This window comes from Vulpes vulpes, chromosome 2, assembly GCF_048418805.1.
Source record: "Vulpes vulpes isolate BD-2025 chromosome 2, VulVul3, whole genome shotgun sequence".
Lineage (NCBI taxonomy): Eukaryota > Metazoa > Chordata > Mammalia > Carnivora > Canidae > Vulpes > Vulpes vulpes.
In genome coordinates, this window is record NC_132781.1 from 52,771,053 (window position 1) to 52,785,660 (window position 14,608).

The window sequence follows — 14,608 nt, forward strand, 5'->3', positions numbered from 1 at the left end:
CACACACATATCACACATACATACACACACACCAGACACACATCACATATATAACCCCCCCATGCAACACATACCAGACACAACCACACATACCACATATACACCCCCCCACATACCAGACACACACACACAACATATACAACCTCCCACACCAGACACACAATACACACCATATACATCACATATCACAGATACATATATCACATATACAACACATAAAAACCACATACAAACTGACACCACATACACACATACATATACCCCTCATTTACACCCCCCACATACAGATATACCACATACACCGCCCCCACATACACATATAACACACATACCACATACACACAATGCCCCCAAACAACAAACCTGGGTCATAGCTAAGTGAAACAGGAGGAAAATGATCACTCTATTATTTTTTGGATCTAGGCAACTCACTACTGATGCTAGGAAGGGTTCGACTGTATTAGATGCCATATTTTCATGATTTTCTTCTCCAGAAGAAACAGAAATTTGCTAATAATCAATGATAATAAAACACCTGACTTACTGAGGGCCCTCTGTATGCCACGTATAGTGCCAGGTGTTACACAACACTTTGCCTTAATTCTCCCAATAAGCCTGGAGTCCCTGTCTTGCAGGGGAGGAAACAGGCTCAGAGAATATGTTATTTGCCTGAGATCAGCCAGCTGATGGTGGCAGTCCTGGGACTGAAGCAAGGGCTGTGTGACTCAAGAGAGCACCTACCACTGAACTGCATGTGTCACCCTGCCTCTCTCCACCGCAACCCCAGCAACAGGGCAATGGAGTGAGCCTGACAGGCTGGGAACGGTGGTCTGGGCCCATCTCTGTTGCCCTCACAAGTAATTTCCAGCACTATTATTTCCTAAGGTAATTGTACTGAGGGAGGATGGACACTTTTGGAATTTTTCAAAGACCCATCAAAATGATCCATCTAAAATCTGTCTTAAAGCAAAATGCCAACTGTGATGTCTTAGGCATTTGTATTGCCTGGGCAAGAAGGATGACTCCTTTATTTAAAGCAGGTTTTCCTTATGCTCAAGACTCTAGCACCTCCATCTACACCAGAAGCCCCCCGAAAACTGCCATTAAGTCCTGCAGGGAGAGCCAAAGTGCCAGAAGCACAGGGGACATGGGCTTCCTCTACCCTTAGTGTCACCTCTGTTGCTACCAGTTCATTCATCCTCTGTAGCTTTCTCTGTTGGAGTCTTCAGTCTGAGGCCTTTCACAGGGCAAAAAAACAGGAAAAATATTCGGAAAGGTAGAATATATTTTCTCTAAGATTAAAAAAATAAAAGCATAAGATTCTCAAAGTCAACTGGGACCTGATTCCAGAATAAGAACGACATATACGAAAAACACTTGAATAAAAAAAAAAAAATTATCCAGCTCCTTAAAAAAAAAAAGACGCCTTGATGATTAATGGATTAAAATTTCTCAGTCAAATGTCTGCTTTGTTAACTAGGACTCAGAGCTTTGTAGCTTTTTCATTTTTAAATCATTCACTGTGAGGAAGGGTGGGGCTAAAATAAAGCTGCGATGCTCATGTCTAGTGCATTTTAAGTTCTAGGAAGAATCAAACACTGCAACCAAAGACTAACCCACCCAAGCCACAGGTCTGAGTAATGGGAGCACGATGTATGGAAACCACAGCAATTTAGGTTCCAGAAGGTGGGATTCCAGGCATGGAATGTGGGATGGTCCTATGTCAGAGCCACCTATGCATCTGGTCCTTGGTAGGGTCCTTCCTCTCGAACTCACATAATTTTAGTCTCCCATACACACAAGGAACAAGCATCCTGACCACTCACCCTTGGGGCGTCTGCTTTAAAAAACTCCTTTCTCTGCAAACATCCTCCCCCACTCTGCCACTGATCTTTTTTGGGGAAAAAAAAAATCTTTTGACACAATTTTCCATGCAACAGGGGCAGGAATGCAGACCCTCTGAAGATCTGAGACAGAAAGAGGACAGAAAGGCAGTTGACAGAAATGAAGTGTTTTTTTATCTACATATGTACTGTTCCTTAAATTCTGAAATTACAAATGTAGTATATGATATAGAAAGTCACACAGTTCACAAAGATATACTTTAAAAGTAATGCTGGGATAAGAAGTAGTGCTAGCGATGCCCTTTACTCTGGAGTCCACTGGTGTGTTCTAGCTGTGAGAAGTAACTACGCTGTATACTTGCAGTAAGTGGATGTTGTATGTGTATATGTAATATACTTATGTATGTTATGCTAAAAAAAAAAAAGTTTTGAGAAAGAGAACAAATGAAATAGACCCCAAAACTAAGCAGATCATCTGTCTTGCCCATGACCTGGAATGGGACCCAAGCTATTCTGTGACTTGGGTGCTTTCTTGTTTATATTTTAGTTATCACTGTCTTGTATGTTCTCCTACTTTGGTTGCTCTGCACTTGCTACATATTTACATTCTTGCTTTGGGCATGTCTCAGGAGACCTAGAACAGTGTTAGGAACACAACAGATGCTCAGTAATTATAAAAATGAATTAGGGAGGAAAAGTCACTTCATCCATACTCAATCCTACTCCCTTGAGAGCCACCCTAGAGATATCTCCTTCCAGGTGTCCATGCATATGTAAATACACATCTAAAAATCACCACAGCTATTAAGTATCAGAGTACCTGTTTTATTTGGAGTAGAGAACCCAAAGCCTTGGGATGCCACACTTCCTCCTCCAGAGCTGAAAGTGCCTGCAGGTTTCTGCTCCCCAAACGATGAGCTGGCAAATCCACCAAATGTCTTGGCCCCACTGTTTCCGAATAGATTAGAGGTATCTAAAGAAAGGAGGAACATGTTGAGGGAGGTCAGAGGTAGAAAAATGTCCTTATCTACTTGGAACAGAAAAAAAAAACTGCAGCTAGGTGTTTGAGGAGAAGCAAATGACAAGTCTGGGACTCAAGGGAGCTGGGCTGTAGTGAGTACCTTCTCTGATTTGCCCACATGTTAATAACAAATTCTTAATCTCTGGGAGCCCAGACTCTGGATTCTAGGGGAACACCTTCCAGGGAGGGGGGTGCTGCAACAGGCCCAGCAAAGAGGCTCCTTTGCAGAAACGCATCTGTACCCCCATGGGGATCAGGTCTCTCTACCAGCTTCCCATGAGACTGTTTTCTCCTGAAGAATAGGGCTTGCTTTCATTCATCTCCTCCCATGAAAACCAACTTCACGTTTTGTAGAGCTAGAGGAAAAAAAAGTCAGAGCAAATCCAAACCATGCTTAATGGCTACCAGCTTCCCGATTTTATAGTCAGGTTGGGCCTCTTGGCTGTTGCCGGATCTCCTCAAGGAATGGCAGCAAAACAAGAAAAACCACAATGCTCCTAACTCTGATCTGGGGGGGAACTAAAGATATTATGAAGAATGTAAGAGGTAGCAAGACTTCCAGTCTGATTTCCTTTTCCTAAGCAGTTCAATGAAGCCCTTGACCTTCCAGATAGTTACCTAGGTGGGTCACTCCCTCTACACACTGAATCCACACCAAAAATGAAAGGAATAAAGGAAATGAACTCCTAAAGACCAAGATGGGTAAGAAGTGTCTTGCCTGTTACAAGAAATGCAAATCTGACCAGTAATGCACAAGTAGCCAAAATTGTACACATAGGAGCACTTGGGTAACACAAACAGCACACCATCAGGAATTTTTCTTTCACCTTTTGGGGGGAGAAGGTAGAGACAACTCACACTTCGCTACCATGTTTGGGTGGGCATTTTGTTAAAATAAGTTTGAGCCCAAAGGCGGTGGGGTGAAGCTGTCCTGAAATGGGGTCAAGGTTCAAAGGCACGGGAGTAAGTGGGGTGCTGAACTGATGCTCCTGGTAGTGACAGGGCACATGCCACATTAGCAAGTGAGAAGTGTAAACATCTATATGAGGCCAGTATGGCCCTGAGCTGATTAGGTGCTTCCAGTGAAGGTGATGGAGGGAAGGGGAAGAGAGGAACTCACTCTCAAAGTCCAGGTATATGAAAGTGTCCCACCACGAACCTGTCAATCCCAAGGTTCCCCATCTCACTCTGCTGCCAATCCTACCCAGGCGTGAGATGCGACTGCTCATAGTTGCAGTTGCAATGCTCTTGATCTACAATCCAGGAACTGAATAGCTTACCTCAGGGACATGACCACCTTGAATTTCTAGGCACCAATACATGGAACCCCCGGCCACCACATGGTCATTTGCTCTGTGAAACTCCTGGTGGTGGGCAGCCCGGGTGGCTCAGCGGTTTAGTGCCACCTTCAGTCCAGGGCCTGATCCTGAAGACCCAGGATCAAGTCCCACGTCGGGCTCCCTGCATGGAGCCTGCTTCTCCCTCTGCCGGTGTCTCTGCCTCTCTCTTTGTGTCTCTCATGAATAAATAAATTAAATCTTAAAAAAAAAAAAAAAAAAAAAAAACTCCTGGTAGTAGTTGGAGCTCCTGGCTAGCAGTGTGCCAGGCACTGATGGTGGGAGGGGTGCACAAGCTCCTTTTCATCACCCTCATACATGGTACCACGGGATTATCCATTCTTCTATTGTAGAGGGACTTGTAGGTGGAGTTTACAAAAATGTCCTCTTGAACAGCCTGAGCTTTCCGTCAGGGAGCTAGCTTAGAGGCCACATTATATTCTTGCGGTGGCAGTACACTCGACAATGGTGCTGAAAAACGGGCTCTCCAGTCATTCCTTTTACTTGGTACCTCAGGAACAGAGACTGCAACTTTCCGACTTCATTAGTACTCATGTGGCAAAAATTCCAAATAGCAATCAAGTCAAGTGCGAGATTTGGGGCTAGCTCTCCTCTTGGAGAAATCTGAGACACAGAGGTGAAATGATTTTACCAGGATGATATTGGGAGACTGAAATGCCTGAAGTCAGAGAACACAGAAGCTTCTAGGCAGATTTACCCCTTCACCTTGGAGACTCCTCTGTCTGAAGATGCTCATGGACGTTACAGTGGAGTACACAGGTGTTCTGCAGTCAGCCCTGGCTCAGGCTACCTAGTAGCTGTGGGCAAGGACTTCACCTTCCCAAGTCCCAGTTTCTTCTGAGATAAAATGGGGACAATGAGGGGGGAGAGGGTGTCCACATGGCTGCGGTGAGGATCAGATGAGCTGACGTGTGCAGAGTGCCCAGTTGGGCTGATGGCAGATCCTCTCCTTAGGATACAAAACTTCCCATTTCTTTAACTCCTCCTCCTGCTACATCCCACTCGTGTTCAACATAAGAAGACACAGAGCAGATCAGTGGCAAAAAACAGTAATCCTTTTCATTTTGCAAAGATCATGAGTTAAACCAGTCAAGTTGTAACAGTTTTCGTTCACAGTCTCAAGAGGAGCTCTAAATGTTGAAACGTTTTAGGATTTATTTAAGCTGCTCTGAAGCAAAGTGGCATTAAACGAGATCTGCTTCTGTTTCCACAGTCAACAACGTGCTGCTTGGTTCTCTTAGTGGTTCTAAAATAACATAGTCCCTGGCTCTGGAAATACAAGTAAGAGGGTATCTTCGTTGTTGGAACAACATACCATTGTAGAAGATACCTCTTCACTTGTGGGCAGAGCAGCCCGGAGAGAGCCCTTCGTCACAGAGCTGTTTGGTGGCTTCTTCTCTCCAGAGAGGCAAGGCCAGGGACAAGTGGCATCTGCTCTGGGCCTCCCCCTGCTGGCACGACATGGATCCGCTTGGGTCCTTTTATTTGGCAAAAAACACTTGCATGACCCAACATTGGGGCCAACCCTACTTCAGTTAAATTATATCTGGTATAAATTTGATATAAATACCATCACAAAGACCAGCTCCCATTTCCTTCTGCAGGTCTAGAGTCACCAATTAGAATTTCACACACACTGAGAAGGGGGTTCTCAAGAAGCTCTAGTACAGGATTTTTTTTTTTTTTTAAGATTTTATTTATTTATTCAAGAAAGACACAGAGAGGCAGAGACACAGACAGAAGAAGCAGGCTACATGCAGGAAGCCGGATGTGGGACTCAATCTCCAGACCTGGGATCATGCCCTGAGCCAAAGGCAGCGGCTCAACCGCTGAGCCACACAGGCATCCCATCCAGGATGCTTTCTAAGACATTTTCTTCCAGAACATGTCTGGAAGTTCCTTCCAGGTGTCCATGCATCCCATCCAGGATGCTTTCTAAGACATTTTCTTCCAGAACATGTCTGGAAGTTCCTTCCAGGTGTCCATGCATATAATGCATGTAAATACATGGACACCTGGAAGGAGTCCTGGTGCATGGACACCCTGGAAGGAGTCCTGGTGCATGGACACCCTCCATGAGGGTAGAGGGAGGCCTTGCGGGCCCAAACAGATTCTTCCCAAATGGCTTCTTTATCCTCACCCAAGTATGTCTTTCAGGCCTCTGGACAGATAGAATGTGCTGAGAATGGTTCTAACCAGTGTCCTCAGCACAACACTTGAGGAGGCAGTAAGTCCTGACAGGTGACAATGTACAGTGGTGCTGAATTTTAAGTGACCCCAGGGGTTAACAGTGTATCTCAGGTAGTCTCTGGGGAAGACAGAGAACAGAAACCTTTACAAGGTGGGAGTTGGATAAAGAACATGCCAACTCCAAGCAACAGTATTCCCAGCTTGTCTTTCTCATTCAGGGCAGAGGTCTAATTATTTCTCAGGGCTAAAGAGGGCAGCTTCAGGAGCGGGTGACCTGGGGCCTGAATGTCACAAGGGAAACTGCTGGTTGCTCAATCTGGGCTCAGATACCTATCTGCAGGGGAGCGTGTTCGATGCCACAGAGAATGAGCCCGAGGGCTGTCAGACAAGACACACTGGGAAGAGGATCTGTGCTCCGCTGCAAGGCTAGGAAGAACTCAGGAGGCAACAGGGTAGATCAGAATTCTGGAAGCATACTCAGATGAAACCCTGGCTGCTCCCCCTAACTGCTGCTACCTCTGTAGGTCCAAAACCCTTCTCTGAACCTATTTCCTTATTGGTAAAACAGGAAAAGCCACACCTCAAAGTACTGTTGTAAGAAATGGTTAGCCCAACTACACCGAGCATCTAGCACATAATAGATGGTCCATAAAGATCCATTCTCTTCCACTTCATATCACATGAAGGAAGGTGACACGAGGGCTGTGGGATTCCGGAGAGAAAGAGAGAGGTCACTGTGGACCCCTATGACCCTCAGGTCAAGCTGCACATGGGCGCAGACTTACAGTCACCCTTAAAGGAAGGGGAGGTTCGGTGGGTGGAGTGGAGGGAGCAGGTGAGCCCTGCCCCTGAAGCCGGGAGTAGGGTGAGGGGCGTGTGTATGAAGGTCGGCCAGCAGACAACCTGGCCAAAGCAGAGGGAACATGTTAGGAGAACAGAAAAGAGTGTAGGAGCAGTTCACAGAGGGCCCTGACTGCTGACTTCAAGTAAGTGGGAAGCTGCCAGGGGTTGTGTGCAGGGAGAATGGTGAAAGCAAAGCAGAGTTAAAAACACTCTACTTGGTGTGAATGTCCAGATGCCTGGGGAGGAGGCTGGAAGCAGGGAGGGGGATATGAGGACTGCTGTGATAACCTAGAGGACAATGGGGGACATGCCTCCAAGGACAGAGAGAAGCAGCAGCAAAGGAACCAGTGGAAAGGCAGGAAGAGAACCGGAGAACCATCTATACGGCCTAGGACAGATGTCGTGCTCCAAGTGCCAAATATTGCCAAGTCACCCAAAAAGAAAGAGGTGACCCATGGTTTGCAGAAAGCTGCCTTAGTTCTGGTGAGGACAATGCCTGTCCCAGGATGACTTCTAGCTTTTCCTCTTCCAAGGCTCTTCCTCTTCTCCTGCACCTGGTCCTCAGGCTACAAAGGCTCCTGTCCCTTCCACTATCGAATCCTATCTTCAGTTGTTTTTTTTTTTCCTATCTTCAGTTTTAAAAACAAAATACTGTTGGGACACCTGGGTGGCTCAGTGGTTGAGTGTCTTGCTTTCAGCTCAGGGAGGGATCCCAGGGTCCTGCAATCGAGTCCTGCATCGGGCTCCCCATGGGGAGCCCGCTTCTCTCTCTCCCTATGTTTCTGCCTCTCTCTGTGTGTCTCTCATGAATAAACACAATCTTTAAAAAATTAAAAAAAATAAAAACAAAATAATGTTTAAGTCTTTCTGGTACCTGAAACTTCTCTTGCCATAAAAGTAAACTGCCAGTTTAAAAAAAAAAAAAAACATTTAGGAAAATAAAGACCAGTAGGTGTCTGGTATCATGAATGTATAATCTTACAAAAGCATCTGCTTTGATTTTAAGGCAGAATTAAAGCATCAGAAACAACAGTGTGCCAGTGAACAACGGACTAGGGGTAGGGGAGGGCAGAGCTGACTTGCAGCGTTGTCCAATTCCCATCATATAAATACTCACATAACAGTGGAGTTCAGGCTCTCCAACATGATGTACACTGGGTACAACTGGAGAGATATGTGCACAGTTGGCTCCCACAAGCCAGGGCAAGCCATCTCTAGTCCCCCACTGAGGGAAGGCAACTCTTTGACAGGTAAGGTATAAGGGATGAATCAGCAAGGAGGTAAGGGGTTTTTACTTTTTCATTCTTTAAGATTTATTTATTTGAAAGAGAGAGTGCACGCATGAGAGAGAAAGAGAGAGAGAGAGTGTGTGCAAGCGTGCACAGGAGCGGGGGGAGGGTAGAAGGAGAAGCAGACTCCCTACTGTGCAGGGAGCCTGATGTAGGACTTAGGACCTTAAGATCCTGAAACTGAACTGAAGGCAGACACTTAACTAACTGAGCCACCCAGGCACCCAGGAAAGGGGTTTTTAAAAGGATACAATGTGCCTAAGTTTCAACAAAACTGGTTTATAACACAATCTTTTTTTTTTTTTTTTTAATAACACAATCTTGTAGATGGTAACCTACCTATGGGAGAAACCCACATTTCTAAGTAGCATGTTACTGAGTGGTTCTTCTGTGCCGGAGGCTGTTTTGTACGTTATACATGATCTAGTAGAGTTCTAGATCTGCCACTTCCTGGCCTTGTGACTTAAAAAAAAAAAAAAAAAAAAAATCACCTAACCATTTGGGGCTTGTTTCATCATTGGAAAATGGAGAGTGCCACACAAGGATCCTATTGTCCAAGTATGTGCCGTGAAGCCCTGCAGTCCCATGCTAAGAGCTTGGGGAAAAGGCTGGGAAACCACCCAGACGCATCTCTGGTTCTTGACCCTTGCTTCCAAGTACATCTACTTTTATCTGTTCTAAGCATCAAGAATTCTGCTTAGAAGTTTATCTGCAGAAGTAGTTTTTGAAAACTACTAGACTCAATTTCTACAATCTCTTTATTCTAGGATTCTAAATTCCTCTTGGCAGACAGGAAGCAAAGATTTCTATGCATATACCTTCACAAGTGAAGAAGTCTGTGTCTCTAGACTATAATCTTTCTTTATATACTTTTTAGGTGGACAGTGACATCAAAACAACTCATCAGTGAATCTGGAGACTCAGAATAGAGAACTGTGCTTTGAACTGCATAAGTCTTAACGTAAAGGAAGATCTGTCTTGTTCTGTAGAACATTAGCTCCCGATTTGCGAAGATCTTGTGTGGCACAGCAGACGAGAGGTGTTCCGTGGGTAGCATGTTAAATGAGGGAAGCAAAGAGGAAGATGACAGGCCCCCAACTTTCCGTATCGGCCTCCATCAGCAGTGGAGTTTTCTTCTTTTTTAGGACTTAAAAAAAAAAACCCAAATTTCTTTTATTTCCAACCATGAATAGACACATCAACAAAGAATTTGAAAAATTAGCCAGAGCAGAACGATACAGCTTCATTTGAAAATAAGACAAAAATGTAAGAGATGAGAAATAATGAAGGCTTCAAGTTTTGGGCAACATTTCCCTGTGGCAGCTGAATTTTAAAGCAAATTCAGAGTGAGTATGATACAACGAAAATCCAGATGCTCTTCTCCAAGCATACCCAACTTGCTCTGCTGCTCTCATTTATGCCTGTCCACTCGCATTCACTTCAAGTCATTTCAATCCCAAAAAACAGAGCAATCTGGGCCTTGGGAGAGAATAGGGGAGGAACTCAATGCACAGATCCTAACCTTGCAGCTCTGATGTCTTTTCATAATTATACAGGACATCTCATTAAAAAACTGAAAACCGAAAAGCAAAATCAAAACAGATCACACTGCTTTGATCCATGTTAAATGGGCCTTCTAGATCTTCTCTTTCCTTTCTACACTTGTCACCAAAGCTCTGCTCACACCACAAGGATGACAATGGCATTATGGGGCCAAGGGACTGGGAAAATGGTCTCAACTTACTTGGGGTGGCTGCAGATCCAAAGCCCCCGCTGGCTGAGCTGAATGGGTTTTTGTTGGCTGCATCCTGGCTGGGTTTCCCTCCAAGGCCACTGAAGAAACCTCCCCCTCTTCCAGTGTTTCCAGACCCAAACACGCTCCCACTGGAAGAGGGCTGCTGGAAAACAAAAGGGGCAGGAAGTGAGATAGGATGAGAGGTCATCGTCAAATGGCAGGCCACATCCGTGGAAAGGAGGCATTCACAGCTGGGACAGATGGAAAAAGCAAGAGTACTCTGATTAGTTCTGGGACGGATGCTCTAACAACCACACAAGAAGCTGGACTCTGGACAGGCACTTCCTACAAATCAGAAGTTCTCAAGCTATTCCATGTTCACAGTTCTCTGAAAACATGATTTAGGGGAGGAGGGAACTTTGAATGTTTATCTGCTCTGCTGCCTGCAGTCTCTGCTTGACACAATACCAGGGGCAGGAAAACCAATCCCTCAAGGATTCCCCCAAATGAGAAAGTTTAAAAACATTTCTGGACGATTATGAACACGACTGATTTTGATTCCTCCAGTATTTGGCTGAACTCATCAGCAACTGATGAAAAGTGATTTACACTGTCTTTTCTCCCAATTTGAGTACTTTTATTTCATAATGACTTTCCCATACTGCAGAAATAAGCTCAAATTAGCTTCCATTGTTGAAATGATGACCATGGCTGAATTTTGTCCAAGTCTGCAAATCTTATGCTTAGAGGAGGCTGCTAACTTAGGGTGCTTGCTGACTCAAAGCTGTCTCAGGCATCACACACTATTTCTGTTTGGAAATTCGTTAAGAAAGACCAGTGCTAGATTTGAGGGACCATTAATATTAGTTAAATGTGATGTCTTCTTGGATGATAATGTAGAATTAGACAGACTTTTAGAAATGGGTTATGTGGGGGTGCCCCTCAGGTGGTTAAGCGTCTGACTCTTGATCTCAGCTTATAAGGTCTTGTTCTCAGGGTGGTGAGTTCAAGTCCCACACTGGGCTCCACACTGGGTATGGAGCCTAGTTCCAAAAAACAAAAGAAAAAAAAACATAAATGGGTTACTAATGTACAGAAATCTTATAGAAGTGTCCTTCAGGGATGCCTGGGTGGTTCAGTGGTTGAGCAGCTGTGTTTGGCTCAGGTCACGATCCTGGGGTCTGGGATTGAGTTCCACATCAGGTTTCCTGCAGGGACCCTGCTTCGCCCTCTGCCTGTCTCTGCCTCTTTCTCCGTGTCTCTCATGAATAAATAAATAAAATCCTAAAAAAAAAAAAAGTGTCCTTCAAAGGCAGACAGAATGGTGTAGAAGTCCATCTCCTCTGAAATGGGAATAATGAACTACCCAGCTCAAAACAATTAAATGTGCTAAGAAACATGATGCACTTTAGGGCCTGAAATATAAACATATGCTCAGAAAACAGCTGCTGTTTAGTATTTTCACAGTGATGGGAACAGACCAATGACTGAGCACTTTCTAGATGCCAGGCATTTTTCTAACACTTCACACTAAGTCACACCTCCAGAGGGCCACCTTTGAAACAACTCCCTAGTGCGTCCCCTCAGGGGCACAGCCCACACTGGTCTGAGCCACCTAACCTTACTATACAACTTAACCGATGTCCTGCTTCCACTACAAACTCTGTTCAAACAGCAGCTAGAAGAATATCTACGAGTGGCAGACCATTAAACGCATTAATTAAAAATTCTACAAGATCTCCATCATCTGGCCCCAGTCTACCTCTGACAACCTCTTTTAGCATCTCTCCTTCCCTCTCCCCTCAACATGGTCCAATTTACACTGGTCTTTTGTACTTGAATGCAACAGGCTAATTTTAAGACACTTGTCTCTAACTCCCTTTTTTTCTCCCTAAATTTCTTTAAAACGACAATAACAGTTTACTACAACCACTTAACGATGAGTAAGAGTTTTTTAAAACTTGGAATCCAATCACAAAAGCATAGGCTTTGATAACTAATAGCCAAACTTTGAAAGGAAGGAAGGCATGACAATGAATCCAAGCAGCATATAGAAAATATCAGACTTTGCAGCTGACTTCCATGCATCAGACCAAAACACAGTCAACTGCCAATATGTGGATATTTTCACCCTACCGAAAAATGGCAATTTCAGATGGCTCGACCTAAATGGTAAAAATAGGATCTGAAAAATAATGGCTACCTGCAGAAATGAATAAAAGGGGATCACAGAAGTGAATGTGAATTGATAGTTATTGCAACCTCAGAAATAGGTTAGAGAGTCCCATTCATTTTTTTTTTAATTTTTATTTATTTATTCATGAGAGACACAGGCAGAGATACAGGCAGAGGGAGAAGCAGGCTCCATGCAGGGAACCTGATGGGGGACTCGATCCCAGGACCCCAGGGTCACCGGCAGGCACTAAACCACTGAGCCACCCAGGGATCCCCCCATTCATTTTAAATACAATAAACTACTACAGTTTTATAACTTTAAATTATGGAAAATCTTAAAAGTGTACAAAAAGTAATGCTATTACCCCAGGCCCATCATGCAATTTTGATGAACTCATGGCCAGTTGATCTTTATCTATACTCCATTTATCTCCCCTCATCTTTTATTAGTATGAAGCAAATCCTAGACATCTTATCATTTGAACCACTGATTTTTCTAATATAATCTCTAAAACAAACTATAACCATACCATTATCATGCCTTAAAAATGAACAATTCTTTAATATCATGAAATAGGCAGTTACTGTTTAAGATCCAACCTCATAATGTTGCCAAAATAAATAAATAAAATAAATTTTAAAAAAAATCAAAGTTGAATCTCCTCAAGCCTCCAGACCCAACCCTCACTTCAAAGGAAGGAACAAAGGGCAGGGGACCAAGTTAACTGGGAGCTGTAACACAGGAATGCAGTCAGCAACAGATCACAGGAAATTCTACCGAACAACTGAATTATGAGAAACGGGGGTAAGAGATACAATGAAGAGTTATCTATGGAGACATACTCAGGAGACCTATCAAGCAGTCTCAATGTGTGGATTGGATTTGATCCTAATTCAAAGAAACAAATATAAAAAGGAAAAGGAGACACTGATGAGACTTCAGAAAGGCATTTCCTATGTATGTAACCTAAATCCTTTTCCCTCATTATTTATTCTCTTCATAGTACTCAAAACTCTCTGAAATGAACTATTTTAATAAAGACTCTATCAAATGTAACCTTCCAATTTATGAACAATGGATGTCCTTCCATTTATTTAGATCATCTTTAATTTCTTTAAACAATATTTTAGGGATCCCTGGGTGGCGCAGCGGTTTGGCGCCTGCCTTTGGCCCAGGGCGCGATCCTGGAGACCTGGGATCGAATCCCACGTCGGGCTCCGGGTGCATGGAGCCTGCTTCTCCCTCTGCCTGTGTCTCTGCCTCTCTCTCTATCTCTCTGTGACTATCATAAATGAATAAAAATTAAAAAAAAAATTAAAAAAAATATTTTATAGTATTCAGAGTATGTTTTACAGTTATTTTGTTAAATTTATTCCTAAGTATCATACTCGTTTTGATGTTATCAAAAATCGAATTGTCTTACTTGCATCTTCAGATAGTTCATTGTGAATGTATAGAAATATAATAGATTTTAAAAATATTAATCTTGCATCCTACAACTGAACCCATTTATTAGTTCTAATAGTATTTTAGTGGATTCCTTAGGATTTTCTATTTATCTGATCATGCTATCTGCAGATAGTTTTACTTTCTCCCTTCCAATCTAGATGCCTTTATTTCATTTCCTTGCCTAACTGACCTGGCTAGAATCAACATGTGCTTTTGAGATTCATCTATATTGCTGCATGTGTTGGTCATTCTTCTCTTTAGACTGCTGAGCAGTATTCCATTGCAGGAGTATGCTGGTGTTTACTAGTATCCTGGTAAACATCTGGACTGTTTCCAGGTTTCAGCTGTCATAAACAAAGCTGCTATAAGCATTAAGTCGTTTTGTGGACCTTTATTTTCAGCTTTTGTGGGTAAATACCTAGGACTGGAACTGTTAAACTACAAAAATAGTACATTTTTCAGATTTATTGCCAAATGGTTTCCCAAATCACTAGGTTTTCATCCCACCAGCAACATATTCAGAGATCTACTTGCTTTAGATCTCCACATTTGATTTTGTTAGCTCTTAAATTTTAGTGATTCTAGCGGCTATGGAGCAGTGTCTTATTGTGATTCCAATTTGCGTTTCTCTGATGACTAATGATAACAGGCAAGTTTTCACATGCTTATTGGCCATTCATATCCTCTTTTGTAAAGTAAGTAC

At 43.4% G+C, this 14,608-nt stretch overlaps 1 protein-coding gene across 8 annotated transcripts in view; it reads right to left on the minus strand.

Moving 5' to 3' along the window:
- Window positions 1–14,608, minus strand: part of NUP214 (nucleoporin 214) — a 106,359-nt gene that overhangs the window by 6,998 nt on the left and 84,753 nt on the right. For 4 of the 8 annotated variants that reach the window (XM_072748338.1, XM_072748337.1, XM_072748341.1 and 1 more), the window contains 2 exons: window positions 10,290–10,440; window positions 2,665–2,817 (listed from right to left, as the gene is read on the minus strand). In XM_072748338.1, coding sequence (XP_072604439.1) covers window positions 2,665–2,817; window positions 10,290–10,440 — 304 coding nt within the window. Of the gene's footprint in view, window positions 1–2,664; window positions 2,818–10,289; window positions 10,444–14,608 lie in introns of all 8 variants that reach the window. The other 4 variants (XM_026009534.2, XM_072748336.1, XM_072748339.1 and 1 more) reach the window with 1 other exon arrangement.